At 40.3% G+C, this 15,417-nt stretch overlaps 1 protein-coding gene across 1 annotated transcript in view; it reads right to left on the bottom strand.

Moving 5' to 3' along the window:
* Nucleotides 1–12,584: 12,584 nt before the first annotated feature.
* LOC135477960 (uncharacterized) overlaps nucleotides 12,585–15,417 on the bottom strand; it is a 38,139-nt gene continuing 35,306 nt past the window's right edge. The window contains exon 3 of the mRNA XM_064758197.1: nucleotides 12,585–13,966. Within this exon, the coding sequence (XP_064614267.1) occupies nucleotides 13,598–13,966 (369 nt within the window). The 3' untranslated portion in view covers nucleotides 12,585–13,597. The remainder of the gene's footprint in view (nucleotides 13,967–15,417) is intronic.

Here is a 15,417-nt window from a genome sequence, read left to right as displayed (position 1 = left end):
GAAAGTGGGACGATCGTTTATAATCCTGAATACTTTGAAAGATAAAAATAACTTTATTGGTGGCTAATCCCTTTCTTGTCGTCTTTCCCAAATTCCCAGTGTCTAGTTTCTCCCTTCAGACTTTTAGGTATCAGATGACAAGGGAGTAGTATTTCTGGAAGGGCTTTAGGCGGGATCGTCAGCCTAATAACAGCTGAGAAGCAGAATTAATGGATTGCCTGAAACAAGGGTTATTTTTTGTCAGTATTACTAAAGCTTCCGCTGGCGCCATTTGTAATCCCAGTAAACTGATACCTGATATTTCCTCAGTTGGCATGGTAACAGAGAAATAACATCCGGCAATGAGTTGTCCAGTTTGTGTTATTCAGTTCGAAAGACCACCATTTTTTTTCGACCATTGCTTTATAATTAAACCACCCTACTGACAAGTATTTCGCTATTTTTGGTGTGATGCAAAGTATGAATTTGTTTGAACATTAGTTTGTCTATTTACCACGTTTGACGGGGCCTCCGTGGCTCAGTTGGTTAGCGCGCTAGCGCAGCGCAATGATACAAGAATCTCTCACCAATGCGGTCGCTGTGAGTTCAAGTCCAGCTCATGCTGGCTTCCTCTCCGGCCGTACGTGGGAAGGCCTGTCAGCAACCTGCAGATGGTCGTGGGTTTCTCCCGGGCTCTGCCCGGCTTCCACACGCCATAATGCTGGCCGCCGTCGTATAAGTGAAATATTCTTGAGTACGGCGTAAAACACCAATCAAATAAATAAATAAATAAAAAAATTTACTACGTTGATATTCGTGCATAGAGGTCGCGCTTTGCAAATATATGATTCATGTTAATATAATAATCTTAAAATGTCGTTTACTCGATGCACAGTCTTCTTTCACCCATACATGTCACCCATACATGTTTCCATACATGGAAACAGAATGCCAAGGAGAAGAAAATAAAACCCAAGAGCAAAAAAGGTTGACAGGTTTCGCGGCAGACTCTTCAAAAAAAATTATTTTGAAATTTCTCTTCAAAAAACTAATTTTACTTAATGGATACGTTTTATCGAATGATGTCTGAAAGTGCCGTGCAGTGTAATTACACTCTTCTGTTGTAAAGTGCCAATGACATTTAAAGAACGTGTTTACTGCAAATGTGTTTAATTAGTTAATTTGACAGGAATGATGCAATTAGCTAAACTGCGGTTGATTTCATGCTCCACTCATATTTACAAACATGATTCCCGTCGTATAACTGCTGTATTGTACATCGACTGGCTACAAGTAGCTTTTTGTTAGCTTCTTCTTGTCAGTACGCAATCTATCCTATAACCAAGTCGTTATTCCTATGATATAAGATGACTTCGTATGTCCACTTGGCCGGCAAGAGCAGTCACCGTAAAGACATAAAGCCTTCGCTTTACGTCTCTCTCGGCCCTTGGTTCGCATGCACTGAGCATTTACACTCAGTAATTTTACTGCATTATCATCGTAAACTAATTACCTTGTCAAAACTAACGCGCAGGTAATGCAGGTTAAATATCAACACAGGTCATTTATATCTTCCAAAAAATTCTCTCATAACGCCGCCGTAAACTTTCTGACAAATCTGTAAATTCAATTTGAAATATTCGCTAAATCCTGGTCTTGAAGAGGATTGTCTTATCGCGAGAATATCACGCTTGGAGGAAAATTGAACTACGCAGAATCGATAATCCAGTCTTGACTGATTGTCCACGTGACACAAAGGCCTACCGCTGGACTTCCTATCTCCAAAGAATTAGTTATTCCACTGTATGCAATTTTCACGTGGAAGTTTGAGATACATATTCATAAATTGGGCTTCGTTTGAGCCGATTAACCGTTTTGATTCCAACCATTTGTTTTGCAAATTACTTTCATACGGTTAGAGGATCTAACTTTTAGCTATCATTTCCCACTGATAAATTGAGCCATATTTTGCTCCTCTGCATTTTCCCATGACGTTGTGTAGTTTGGTGTATTTCTTAGCTGTCTTAATGTTTGTTTTTTCTTCCGTGATTTGCCATCCTTAAACACCACAATGATGGAGAGATGCATATAAAATAATTGTTACTTGATATGGCAGCTTTTCAAACACATACTGTCTAGAGAAGGAATCTACAAATTACACGTTCAATTCCGATACCAAAACTCACTGATTCGTTAGTGACATAACCAGTACTTTTGCACACAACTATTTCTTTGCATATATATTTCGTCTACATACTTGATGTAGACGTTTTTCCATGCCTAAAATAACTTTATTTATATATCAAATGCCAGTTGTTGATGAGTGGAGACCTTGTACAGACCTGGGGAAATTTATGCCCCCTGCCGGCTATACCTTTTAATAGGAAGAACGAATTACCAAAAGGTAGATTTGAACTCATGGCCTCGTTCGCCAGAGAACTTAAGTTACCATGTCTGCAACGCATAACAACCTTGAGCTTATTACATTTTGAAAGTAAAATTCTGTTTCTCCTTCATGTTGCACTCAATCGTAAAGAAAAAAGGAGCTATCAGAAACTGGGACGAACATTTATAAGAACATAATCCTCACGACCTTATAAAATAAAAATGACAGTACTGATGGCTAATCCCCTCCTCGCTGTTTTCCCAAAGCTCTCTGTATCCTTTTTCTCTGGTCAGACTTTTGGGTACCAGTGGATATATCACTGTTATTTCTGGAAGGGCTTAAGAGGTCATTGTGAATCCAATAACAGCAGAGAAGAGTTAATGGATTGCCTGAAACAATCATTATTTCTAAAGCTTCCGCTGGCGCCATTTGCAACCCCAGTAAACTGATACCTGTGGCGAGCTTTATAATCCTTTCCTCAGTTGTCATGGTAACGTAGATAACTGACGGCACTGCGAACACCACATCCGGCAATGAGCTGTCCAGTTTGTGTTATACAACACAAAACCTGCCGGACGGGAACCCTAACCCGGAAATGACGGGAAGAACCGCCAGGATGTCAAGTCACTTTTCCGCCAGATCTAGTCAAATCTAATCTCGCAAGATCCGTCCTCTACACGAAACGACCCTGGCGCGATTGATCACCATTTTATCTCGCCTCCATGGCTAGAAATACACAAGACACAACTCTTTTTTCTAAAAGATATAGACTTCTACAAATACGCTTTTCTCATCCCCACACAGATCTGACGGAAACACACCGTTAAGAAAAACCACGAGAACGTTCACTAGCAACCAATCTCTTCCCAATAACTGTTTAAATTTCTCGTCTACCCAATTTTGCTTAATGGGCAAGTTTATCGAATGATACTCTGTTAATGTTATACATATGCGTACATTTGCCGCATATGAGAGTGACACAAAAAGTCGCCCTTAATGGAACAAAGTAAAACTGCATGCTCTCTGCTGCCACATTGCTCTGTTTCCATGATTCCATTGGCTCAGTGGTGGCTCCACTGTAAATTTTACTTTGTACCAATCCAAATTCTTCAGCACGCCTTAAAACACCAATGAAATATTTCTCACTCCGATATGACATAAGATCGTCATTCGGACATTGAATCTAAACATATAATCAGTCAGATATATGCTTATTAATTTATTTGATTTGTGCTTCACGCCGGTGGCTCACAACATTATGGTTGTGGAAGGGAACCATGGAGAGCCCGGGGGAGAACCGTGACCATCTGTGGGTTATTGGCAAACCTTCACACGCGCCAGAATATATTTTTAAAATTGGATTCAATAAAACCACTTGTACCGGAAATCGTCTGTGTGCAAGTGATGCCGTAGAGAGCCAATCAGAGTATACTGACGTCGTGTGTATGTTGTTGGGGGTGTTGTGACAATTGCGTACTTTACAGGTCTGTTCTCTAGTCTCAAGGTAACCCTATACACTACGCCGTTTTGGGGGAGGTAGGGCAGCTTAAACCATAGCATGGCTGTAAGTATAAATCAGAGACTTTCCTCAATGTTTGATGAGGATCCAGCTTACAGCGTGTGTGTAAGCTTTCACCAGCTCAGAATGTTGACTCATAAATTTCTTTGTACAAATTAGAAAATTGGAATAGAACATTTCCACAAATTAACTTGTTTATGTTATTATTGCAGTCTTTGACATTCAAGTGAAGCAATGTTAACTGTAAAAGGAACAGATGTAGTCTATCCCTGCTTGCACTACGCGAGTTGAAATGATTCTACCTAGTGGCGGTAAAGTAGGTCAACTATACGGTGTTTGTCTAACTTCTGCTAGTAAAATAGGTCAGCGGTAAAGTGTTTGTCCAACTAACGCCAGTAAAATAGGTTCCCGATACAGTGTTTGTCTAACTTTTGCAAGTAACATAGGCCAGCGAAACCTTGTTTGTCTTACTTCTGCACAGGGCGCCATTGGCTTCTATGTACAATGTGCGGATAACAAAGCAAGATGAGTTTGTGCCTGTCTTTTATGAGCAAAACGACCCTTTTGTATATATTTTGTAAGTAAAATAAACCGGAGAGCACGTAGGGGTAAAATATGCCAGAGTGTGATGTTAATCTGCATATTTTATGCTGAATAAAGGTTTGTGTTCATGCCCAGAACTTGTATTTATTTATTTAATTGGTGTTTTACGCCGCACTCAAGAATATTTCACTTATACGACGGCGGCCAGCATTATGGAGGCAGGAAACCGGGCAGAGAGGGAGGAAAACCCACGACCATCTGCAGGTTCCTGAAGACCCTCCAGAAATTCCCACGGAGAGGAAACCAGCACGGTCAGGAGTTGAACTCGCAGCGACCGCATTGATGGGAGGCTAGATAGTCACCGTCCTGGCGTGCTAACCCCTTCAGCCACGGAGACCTCCCTCTTGATTTATAATATGACAAGTTAACTTTATCAAGAACGTCATATGTACATCTGTCCTGTTTTGGGGTTATATATTTGTTTAATCAATAATTGACAGCGAACATCAGCAAGAATTTTGCCTGTCTCCAATTCTCCAATACCTACATGTAGACCGTCAATGCTCCTGTTCAAGAGTTACACTAAAGAAAGATTATCAAAGAAAGTGTTCTTTGACTACAGGCTGTAATAACATTATAATTCAAGGAACACAAGTCTTGTTTGTCTCTGATTCGGATGACGTAAAACTACGAGATTTTAATAGCCTTCCTCCTACCGGCTTATAAATACATCTATCGGTTTACAATGCCAAATTGACGTCAGTGAAGCTTAAACCAACGATTTAGCCCTATTTTTTTAAGATTCCAAGAAATATATAATTAACCCACCTCTAGTTGAATGAGATTCAAAAGTTATCGGTATGCATGTATGTATGCATATGCGTTCAAGTCCAGCTTATGCTGGCTTCCTCTCCGGCCGTACGTGGGAAGGTCTTCCAGCAACCAATGCTGGCCGCCGTCGTATAAGTGAACTATTCTTAAAACACCAATCAAATAAATAAATGTATGTAAGTATGTATGTGTGTATGGGTGTGTGTATGTATGTATGTATGCTTGGGGTTTTACACTATTTGATTGCTATTTATCACTACACTCACAAAATTAATATGTTGTTAAGAATTAATCGTACTTACAATTTTTCAATCACATGACAACCAGGAGTCTTTAGGTATGTGTTCATGCATTGTGTCTTCTTGTGGCTGGGCGAGTACACTCCTCCAAAGATCTGCCGCCGCTAAATTGGCATGCCGAAGACACCAAATATGTTACATTATATTGACACTAGCCCAACCAGTCCTCTTTCCTGGCGCTAGCCATTAGGCGACAGAAGCCATTATAAGTTATCGTTAAAGTGTCGAATATTATCCTGGGAAAAGTGGAAGCCAGTTTATTCCAAAGTTTTACGCAATTGTATTAAAGGCAAAGAAAACACTAACGTGAAATATGTGTGATATAAAAGGCTATTACACAGGGTCCATAGAATTTTTGCAACCTAGTAAAATTCATTTATGTATTTTTTATCTTTCAACTGTGCTCCATATGTCTTCCATTTCGTCAGTTTTCTTTGCTTTGAGAAGAAGACAATGACAGTATATGTACCGAATACGGTACACTATTTGATTGCTATTTATCACTACACTCACAAAATTAATATGTTGTTAAGAATTAATTTTAACACACGGCCTGTTGTCTGAGTGATGCTAGATTGTATTCTCCTATTGTTTAGATTATTTTGTTAAATGCAACACATCGACATAATCTATTAATTCTATATAAAGATTCTATTAGACTAACAGGACATTATGTTAAATACACTACAGTATTATGTCATGATAACAGAATACATTCTAGCATCACTCAGACGGCAGACTTTCTGTTAAAATTAACGGATTAATTTTTCACTGTATAATGTAGAATTTTCCACTTAAACGTTAGCAGTCACTTTTAAGAGTTGATAAAACTGGATTGCTTGGGATAAACCGTTTAGTTTTGGGGACTTACTGTCAGACGTATAGATATGCACACCGTATAAGTGTACCCACTGCGCCCTGATCACAAACAGTCTTCAACACAGGTAAAACTGTAGAATCGTCCACACGAAACTAACGTCACCAAGACAAAACAATCAGAGCCCTGGATCCGAATTTGTAGTTTTTTCTATCCTCTCTCAAGGTCGTCTTCCAAGTTAGCTAAACTGGTTAGATCCGATATAAATCCTTGGTTTAAAGAGTAAAAATGGTAGGATGTTCAAGTGAAAGATAACCAAACAATACGTCAATCTCTTGGAGCTTCTAATGGCATCATGATTATATACCCAAAATGGCAAAGAAATTTCTTAGACGTCAACAATGTGCCATGATTCAATATAATTAAAGACGTGCAGTATAGGGATTAGAAATCAGAACAGCGACGACAGTGTCATAGCTGGTAAATGGTCACAGGTAAGGGGTGAAACACGGTAAAACCAGAACAGCGACGACAGTGTGACAGCTGGCAAATAGTCACACGTAACATGTGAAATATGGCCACAGCATAGACAGTAAAACCAGATCAGTGACGACAGTGTGATAGCTGGAAAATAGTCACACGCCGTCGGTGAAACACGGCCTCTTGTCAGTTTATCTCAGTTAGCAGGTTGTGACCAATAAAGCATGTTGCAATCAGAAAAGCATGTTGTAATCAGTAAACCATATTGTAACCAGTAAACCATGTTGTAATCGGTAAACCATGTTGTAATAGGTAAAGCATATTGTAATCAGTAAACCATGTTGTAATCAGTAAACTATGTTGTAATTAGCAAAGCATGTTGTAATCAGTAAACCATGTTGTAATCAGTAAACCATGTTGTAATCAGTAAACCATGTTGTAATCAGTAAACCATGTTGTAATCAGCAAAGCATGTTGTTATCAATTTATCCCACAATGCATAGCGCGAACAGATAATTGTGTTGTTGTACTATCGGGCTGTTGCTTTTCCATTTAGTCATCGTTCAGGTTAATGGGTTTATGCAACTTTGGCCCCAAATCTACACGCCTCAGCATTATGTGCAATCTCTTGGGGAATTTCACTGACAAACCACATAAATAACCACAGCGCCTTCACTCGCTGCTCCAAATGAACTGGAGTGTCCAATCAAATCCCTCGGCGCTCAAGCGACCAAAGGCTTCTGTTGTTGTCGTTGTGGTCCTTGTTTTTGTCGATCATTTTAACATGACAGCTTCCAGTTCACCTCAAGCAGTGTGGCAACTCCAACTGAAATAAATTGCTGTTATTAAAACAATTATTTGGTAAAATAATAATTTCAATAAGAATTGTAACAGCACCACTTACTGAAATGGGGAACAATTGCAAGCCATAATTGGAGTTGTCACAAAGCAGTTCTGACATATCTCAGGGGTTCGTTGCCGCAAAGTTGTAGGCAGTTGATAGATTCGGTGACTGACGGCATCTTCCAACGCTTTCCTCGAAATTCCCGACAGACGGCTAAGGTAGGTGTACAATGCATGGAATTTAAGGACCCGTGTCCAGAAATCGGTTTATTGACGGAAGAAACTACGCAGAAATTGGAGGACACCATCGACACTTTAAAAACTGCTTTGTTTGAAAAATAGACGTAGCCGGTATGTGGATATACGTATCTCAGCGAACACTTCACTTGAGCGGCATGCTGACATTTAAGACCAGACATGCGCTTTGATTTTCCTTACTATTGATGTGGTCAACTGCAAGCCACACACACCCACCCACTACCCACCCCCGTTAGCCGTTATATTTTATACCACAAGATATAACATATTATCCATTGGTTAAAATGGATTGGAGCTTAGGTAACTGGTGTCACTGTCATTCAAAACATTAACCCCCTCACCCCCACCTCATTCCCCAGCATGCCACTTGTTTTTGAATAATTATGACCGTTTGCCGTCAATACGGTGCTTGTGCAGTTTACGGTGCTTGTGCCCGAATCATTACGCTGATACGGGTCAACCACTCGTTGCCCTATTCCCTTAATGCTGAACGCCAAACGAGGAAGTTACAACCCCAGAAGCGGTCGCTCTACCAACTGGGCTATCGGGACCGGTCAGCTGAATATAGGCGACTCGTTAAAACAAACACGTCATAGGTGCAAACTACCAGTGCAAAATTTTATAGTGTATCAACAGCCTAAAACGTCTGCGTGACAACCCAGTCAGTGCTCCTTCACTTTTGTGACTTGCGCATGTGTAACATTAAAAAGTAATTCCTCTTCCCACAACCACACACTTACACAGGGAACAACCCGGTAAAAACACGATAACTACCAAAAACATAACAAATGAAGCACTGGATTGAACATTAGTTTATTGCACAGTCATAAATTCTATACATGAACACAGAATGACATTTGTCTACATATGTCTGTATATGTATAATTCAGTTCATATTATCGTCTTTGGAGGACCATTATTTGGGCCATATATATATAACTCCAAGGGACACATTGGTATGTAATTATGGCATTTGTGCATGGATTGGTACATGAGTTCTACACCAACATTTTAACTCTAATATCTTTAGATTACAGATTTCCACGAATATATCGCCCTTTCTTTGTAAGTAAACGTTATCCTGTTTAAACATAGGATGAGAAAAATCCGAGCCAAGCACCCTCCCACGCGCCCAGAGACAGACTTATAGAACTGCCTGTCTCTTCTGAAGCAAACCCATCGCCTTTTTAGCGCATGGGGTGACAATGGCTACTACACACATTTGCACGAATATAACAAATCACGATAAACTATAATGCTAAAGATTAATTCGAAATAGATTAAATTGCGAAACAGAGTTACTGATTTGAAATGTATCTCTTTCTGGGGGTCATCTTGCTGCCCTTAGTTGTGGGCGGTTTCTTAGAGTAATCGTAATAATTCATTGCGATTACTGCAATCCTCCGAGAACGCTTGTGGTTATTTATTCACATTACTCCTAAATAAGGGCGGAACGGCGTATGTCCGTTAACCTGACTATAGCAAGAGTTACCGCCCTTAAAGCCACCTGTCAAATATGGTTACCAATCAGGTGTAGGACACCATGAAATATATATTGTTAATACTGACGTCTTTATGTTGCACCCAAGCGTAAATTCACCATTAGGCATAAGGGTGGAGAGATTACGTTGTCAAAAATCTCGATTGGCATGATCGTCAGGTTACAAGGCTGCCGAAATAATGTAGTGTGTTCTCATGTATAACCTCTCACCACGGGCACATGTCTGACCGATCGGTTTTCATCGGTAATTTTCAGGAAAACGAGTGATGTCCCCTACATTGTGCCTTCTTGAAGAACAGCGCGAACGGTATTGGATTACACACTGCTATTTGGTGAGAATCTATATAACAATACTTCAACAAAAATACGCATCTATTTGAATTATTTGCCATGTTTTGAATGAAATTTATCTTTAGGACAAGGCACATTTAAAACTACATTCGCAACTTTTGACGACAGCCATTAAATGTGCAAGCTGAGTTGAATTATCCGCACGCGCAATGCACACGAAGAGACCATTTAGATGTGCAAGTTGCATTCGAAAACTGTGGTAGTCAACGTCTGTCTCGTTATTCTATTCCACACGTACGGTGATAAACATACATTATGCCTCTTACAGGATGTATGCTTGGGGTTTAACGCCGTACTTAGCCATTCCTGTCTCTTACAGGTAACAGACAGGAGGCCAGGAAGTATCCAAACATATTGCCGTCTTTGGATCATGCAAAGAGCTTTGGAATTAAGCTAATACACCTTTTTTTCGAATAAAATGGTATAATAAAGTGTCGAATGGCAACAGTGGCGCCAGTTGATGTATATTTGGTATTAATTTATATCAAATATATTCCTTAATTCGACTTTTAACCGGGGGTCACCCTGTCTTCATCTTGAACAGCAGGTATTGGGATCCAAAGGCTTCTTTAAACAATTAGAAAGTTCATAAAACAATAATGAGTAGCTGAAACATCTAACTAAAGACTGCGACATTAAACTTATCCCCTTTTCAATAAGGAAACGTCCAAACTGTTCAAAGCAATGGCGATTAAAAAAAAAGAACGAAAGAAAAAGAAAATCTTAGACGCTTAGATTCTGTAGCTTCTGATCCCAGTAACATCCGATATTATCAAATGATAATTCACGGCGGTCACGTTGCTGGCCCCGTGACAAACAACATCGCAGGATGGATGATTTTCTTCACCTGTGTCCTGTAGTCCTTCACTGTTCAGAAAACCCTACATTTTATTTAAGACAACGGTGTCATAGCTTTTGTAACTGCCTGTGTACAATGCACACTCTGATATGTGACTGCTTTCCAACCTGCGGTGAACTCTTGTAATTAAAATTCTAAAGTCGCTTTTTATGTGAAGAAGCTGTTCGAATGAAATTCAAAACATGATGGTCTGGTTTAAAGTGTGGTTGCTTTGACACCTACTTAAAGTAAATAGTTCTAGATTTAAACTGAATTAAAACAATGAAGACAGTCCTCTTTTTATAGCCTTTACTTTATAGGCATTCTTAAGTCAAGACCCCTGATAAAGCAAGCAACCTACACTTTCGGTGACTTTCCGGGGACACCAAGCATTTTATTACAAGTTCCCCTTTGCCGATGACATGGCGATGAGTCGGACACTTCTATAGAATAGAGACAAATATAAACGGTTGTATTTTTTTCAAGAATATATTCATTTGGATTGCTTTTGGTACACTATATTGATTTGGTTAAGTTTGTGGACTGGTTAAGCATATACAGACACTTCATTTGCTCAGCACTATGTTTGGGATTTGACCTTTTGAACAAAAAATACAACAATGTCAATACTTTTCACGGAAGACCGCTATTCTTCCAGACATCGCATCATAATATTTCACGTTTGGTTCATGCCCTCTTATACCAGATCTGAAATGATGTGTAAAGGGCAAACAATTCAGCGCTTTCAGGCTTGTCCTTTTTTTGGGCTGTCTGCTTTTTACATGTTAAGCCTTCAGTATCTAAGAGGATGACAAATGACTGTTCTTTTACAGTTTACCTGTTCGGCAAATTCCGACAGCTGCGTGAAAATGGATTGCTTATCGAGCAAGTCGGTGTATAGCACAGTCTTTCCATTAGCGCGCCATTTTTAGTGAGCCTGGTGTAAGCACTCTCACCTTTAATAAGAACTTACTTACCGGCTGAGAATAATGAAATCAGGAAGCCTGTCCAGTTCAGCATAATGGACAAACTCGGTTCGGCCACTGATCTAACATGGGCTCCTTCCATACAGTAATATTCGCGTAAGCAGACTCCTGCTTCTTTGGCTAATACCATTATCAGTTATCCAGTGTCGTTTATCGCCACTCCGTTGGTCAACAGATACGTTGTCATTTCAACATAGCCGTAAACATTGTTGACGATTCTGCTCTCTTCTGAAACAAAAACCCTGAACAAGACATTGAAGGCTTTCAGTTTTCGTACATCGTTACCTCGATCACTCTGTCACAACACACACGGGTAACGCTATCGTCAGTAAGCAATGCATTAACATATACTGAATTTCCGATGATGAAGCAACTATCTCGTGACCAGTTAAAATACTTGTTCGACTGAAACTCCAACTTGCGAGTTTCGGTGTCTAGTGCCACTGATCTACCGACTGAGCTACCAAGCCAGTTTGTTACAATCACAAGGCTACAAGGCTCATTTTTTTTTAAATTGTAGCCTAGCCAGTGTTTCAAAAACGACTAGCATCACCGTCAGGAAATACACCAATATATACTGAATACCAGACACTGAAATAACTACCGATATCTCGAAACCAGTGCAAAACACTGACTCCAGTAAGACTCGAACATAGGGTGTCTATATAATACCGGTACGCATTGATCTGAGTATAGTCCACTGTTTTGGGTACGGAACGTTGTTCCGTGTACTGTACGTTGTTTTTGGGTACGGTACGTTGTTTAGGATTCGGTGCATTGTTTTGGGTACGTTACGTTGTTCTCCGTGCGGTGTTAAAGGTACACTTTTTATACAACACCTACATAACAACAAAAACGCGTCTATTTGGGAGACGTTTGCATATATATATATATATAGCACAGTTTCCCACAGTACTGTGTTTTACTCAGTATCTATAGAGTTCAGCCTGAGGAAAGAATGATGACACAGGATAGCTGCTATAATAGCTTAACTTGTACCGCTACCACTGAACGAGCACGGGCACCTATGTTCAGACTAATTCCTTTGTACCGTTATTGTTATGGACCAGCTTTAATTTCTCGCAACATGACAATGACATATGACAAGACCATGTGCGCTAAACTGATCGAAAGCATTAGGAAAAGCAATACAATAGCAGCAATTCAGTAACATCCCACTGAAGTCGCACCTGTGAAAACGGAAAGGTGAATGTGGCTGATTTATCGCATCTAAACTGACACTCACGGGAATATTAATATTGATATGTTCCTGTCGACGAGGAATTTTGAGTTGGCATGACGTAACACAGTGACTGATGGCTGCACCATACAAGAGCGCTTGACCAGCCCATAAAGAGACATCGGGCTCGAGCGCTTGGTTTTGTAGAGTATAAGTGACGTGCGACCAAGGCTGAACGTAGAAATCAGATCTAGAGTAAGAATCTGAATTTGGATCGAAATATTAGAATGTTTAACGGAAGTAAAGAAATTACATGGAAGACCCGGAGCAGTGGTATTATAGCATGACGAAACATTAGACACAGGCGTTCTGCGTAAATACCATAAAAAACAAAAACACTTAAATCTACAATTCAAGCCAAGATTCCTCCCCTATACGAAAACATATATAACAGCACATTGTACGGACACCAATGTCTCTGATTGAGGGATGGCAACACGAGTGCCTTATTTGTAGCATACTCTTACAATAAAATATGAATCGTACAGTTAATATGGGCGTATTATTTCTCAGAACAAACGTTAGTCCGAAATAAACACGAGTCTATGATGGTAACTTGTCTTATCATCTTGTTCAGTTTCCAAGCTAGCTGATGCAACTTGTATTTTCTATAGCAAGGCTATACATACATGTAGAGTTTGTACGGGAAAACCTGGCAAAAAGGCAGTTTAGCACTAAAAAGGTGCCTGTATGCATAATCCTGATGGAACGTTTTGCATACGGAAGTCATTTGGTACCCGGTTTGGCTTCCATCAATCCGATCTGCGGAGTGAGGGCTTGAAGAGGGCGAATCCTTGGCAATCGTTTGCAGAACGAGACTTTGTTGCTGGGTGACTTTGGTATGGAGCAGAGGTTTAGCGTTGCGGCTTGCTTGTCCGGTCGTGTCGGCGTACACGCCATGGAGCTTGCGCCGCTGGACCGTGCCGACGTCTGCCGAAGCTTGAGGACTTTTTCACGACAGATAACACAGCGTAGTGGAAGGCAACGTTGGGCAACAGCTACTTGGATGGTCTTGACGAAGCACTTCCGGCACACGACCTTATGTCCGCACGGGTAAGTCTGCATGGTGGCCCGGGACTGCAGACAGACCACACACTGAAACACACGGAAAAAAATGATTGATTGATTGATGGATTAGTTAACGAATTGAGATGGATGGATGGATGGATGAATGGATAGATTGATTATCTCATTCATTCAATTGTGAATGGATAAATTTATTGGTTGATTCATTCATTCATTCATTCATTCATTCATTCATTCATTCATCCATTCATCCATTCATTTATCATTCACGAATAGATAGATTGATTGGTTAATTGATTGATTGACTGATTGATTGGTCGATTGATTGATTTAACGACAGATGGATTGATAGATCGGTGGGTTTAATGTCCTTTGAGGATGGGTACAGGTCATAATCATGCGGTTTGATCCATTCAGTGATTCATCCTTGTACTTCCAGATTATGTGTTGAATTTTTCATAATGGGTAAAATAGTACAAATAAATCCTTCTTTCCCTATCTCGGTTAACGATGTTCGGCACTAAAGATATGGTCCACAAAGCTTCACAGTGCACTTTAGTCTATCTCCTTGAGTCGACTACTGGAAAAGCTATTGATCATAACCAGATTTGAGCTTCGATAGAGGAACAAATGGCCTTGACAGGATTCCCACAATCCCTTATTTTAAGCGAGACCAAATCCTTTCCCACTGATATAAAAGCGACCAGCTTAAAGGGTCTTATCGGGGTCCATTTATCGTCACACTCTGGATAGTCCCAGAGAGTAAACAGAGTGACCATAGTCCGTGACGGTGGAGAATGGATTAAATCAATGTTGACCCCGACGTCTTTTTCATACTTTTCATTGAAAGCAATTATTTTAGGTTCGATTCAATTCAACACTGCCCGTGGGCGTTTTCCCCTGGGGTTCTGTGTGCAGCCGTCAATTCGCTGTTGACTCCAAGGACCCCGAACTACACGGTCTCCCGGGACCCTTCCATCGATCTTACATCGACCTTTTCAAATTGATGATTAGAGTGCCACAGCTGAACGACTTACCCCAGGCGGCTTACATACGAGCCGATTTGACCAAGAACGGAAATACGGCTCGCGTCAAATACTAGACAGCTGATTAACTGGTCGGTGGTCAATTGCAAACCACTTAAGAGGCAGATTTTTAAGGTTGAATTTGGCCATCAATCGAAGCCTCTGTCCTGGACAAGGGTCAGATTGTCGCCACGAATCCATGACTACTGCTAGCCAAGAGTTAATTCTTCGATAAATCAATTTGTCAATCATTCAATCGAATCCTTAGCAGGCTGAACCGGCGTCTTGTACGGCGTACCCTTGTATGTGCGTTTGTACCTGTTTCACTGCCTGTCAATTAAAGACACGTATAGCCTTGATAATTAACAACCTGATGTTGTATTCCTCCGATAATGATTATTTGGCTGGCTAGACTAGTTCACTGACAGTCAAGAACTTAGTGTAATAATTAGGAAGTCAGTAATGACTGATACGCATTTGATATTTTTAATCTTC

This window comes from Liolophura sinensis, chromosome 11 (genome assembly GCF_032854445.1).
Source record: "Liolophura sinensis isolate JHLJ2023 chromosome 11, CUHK_Ljap_v2, whole genome shotgun sequence".
In the NCBI taxonomy this organism is placed as follows: Eukaryota; Metazoa; Mollusca; class Polyplacophora; order Chitonida; family Chitonidae; genus Liolophura; species Liolophura sinensis.
The sequence above is the reverse complement of the archived record's forward strand: the minus strand, read 5'-3'. Positions and strand labels throughout refer to the sequence as shown.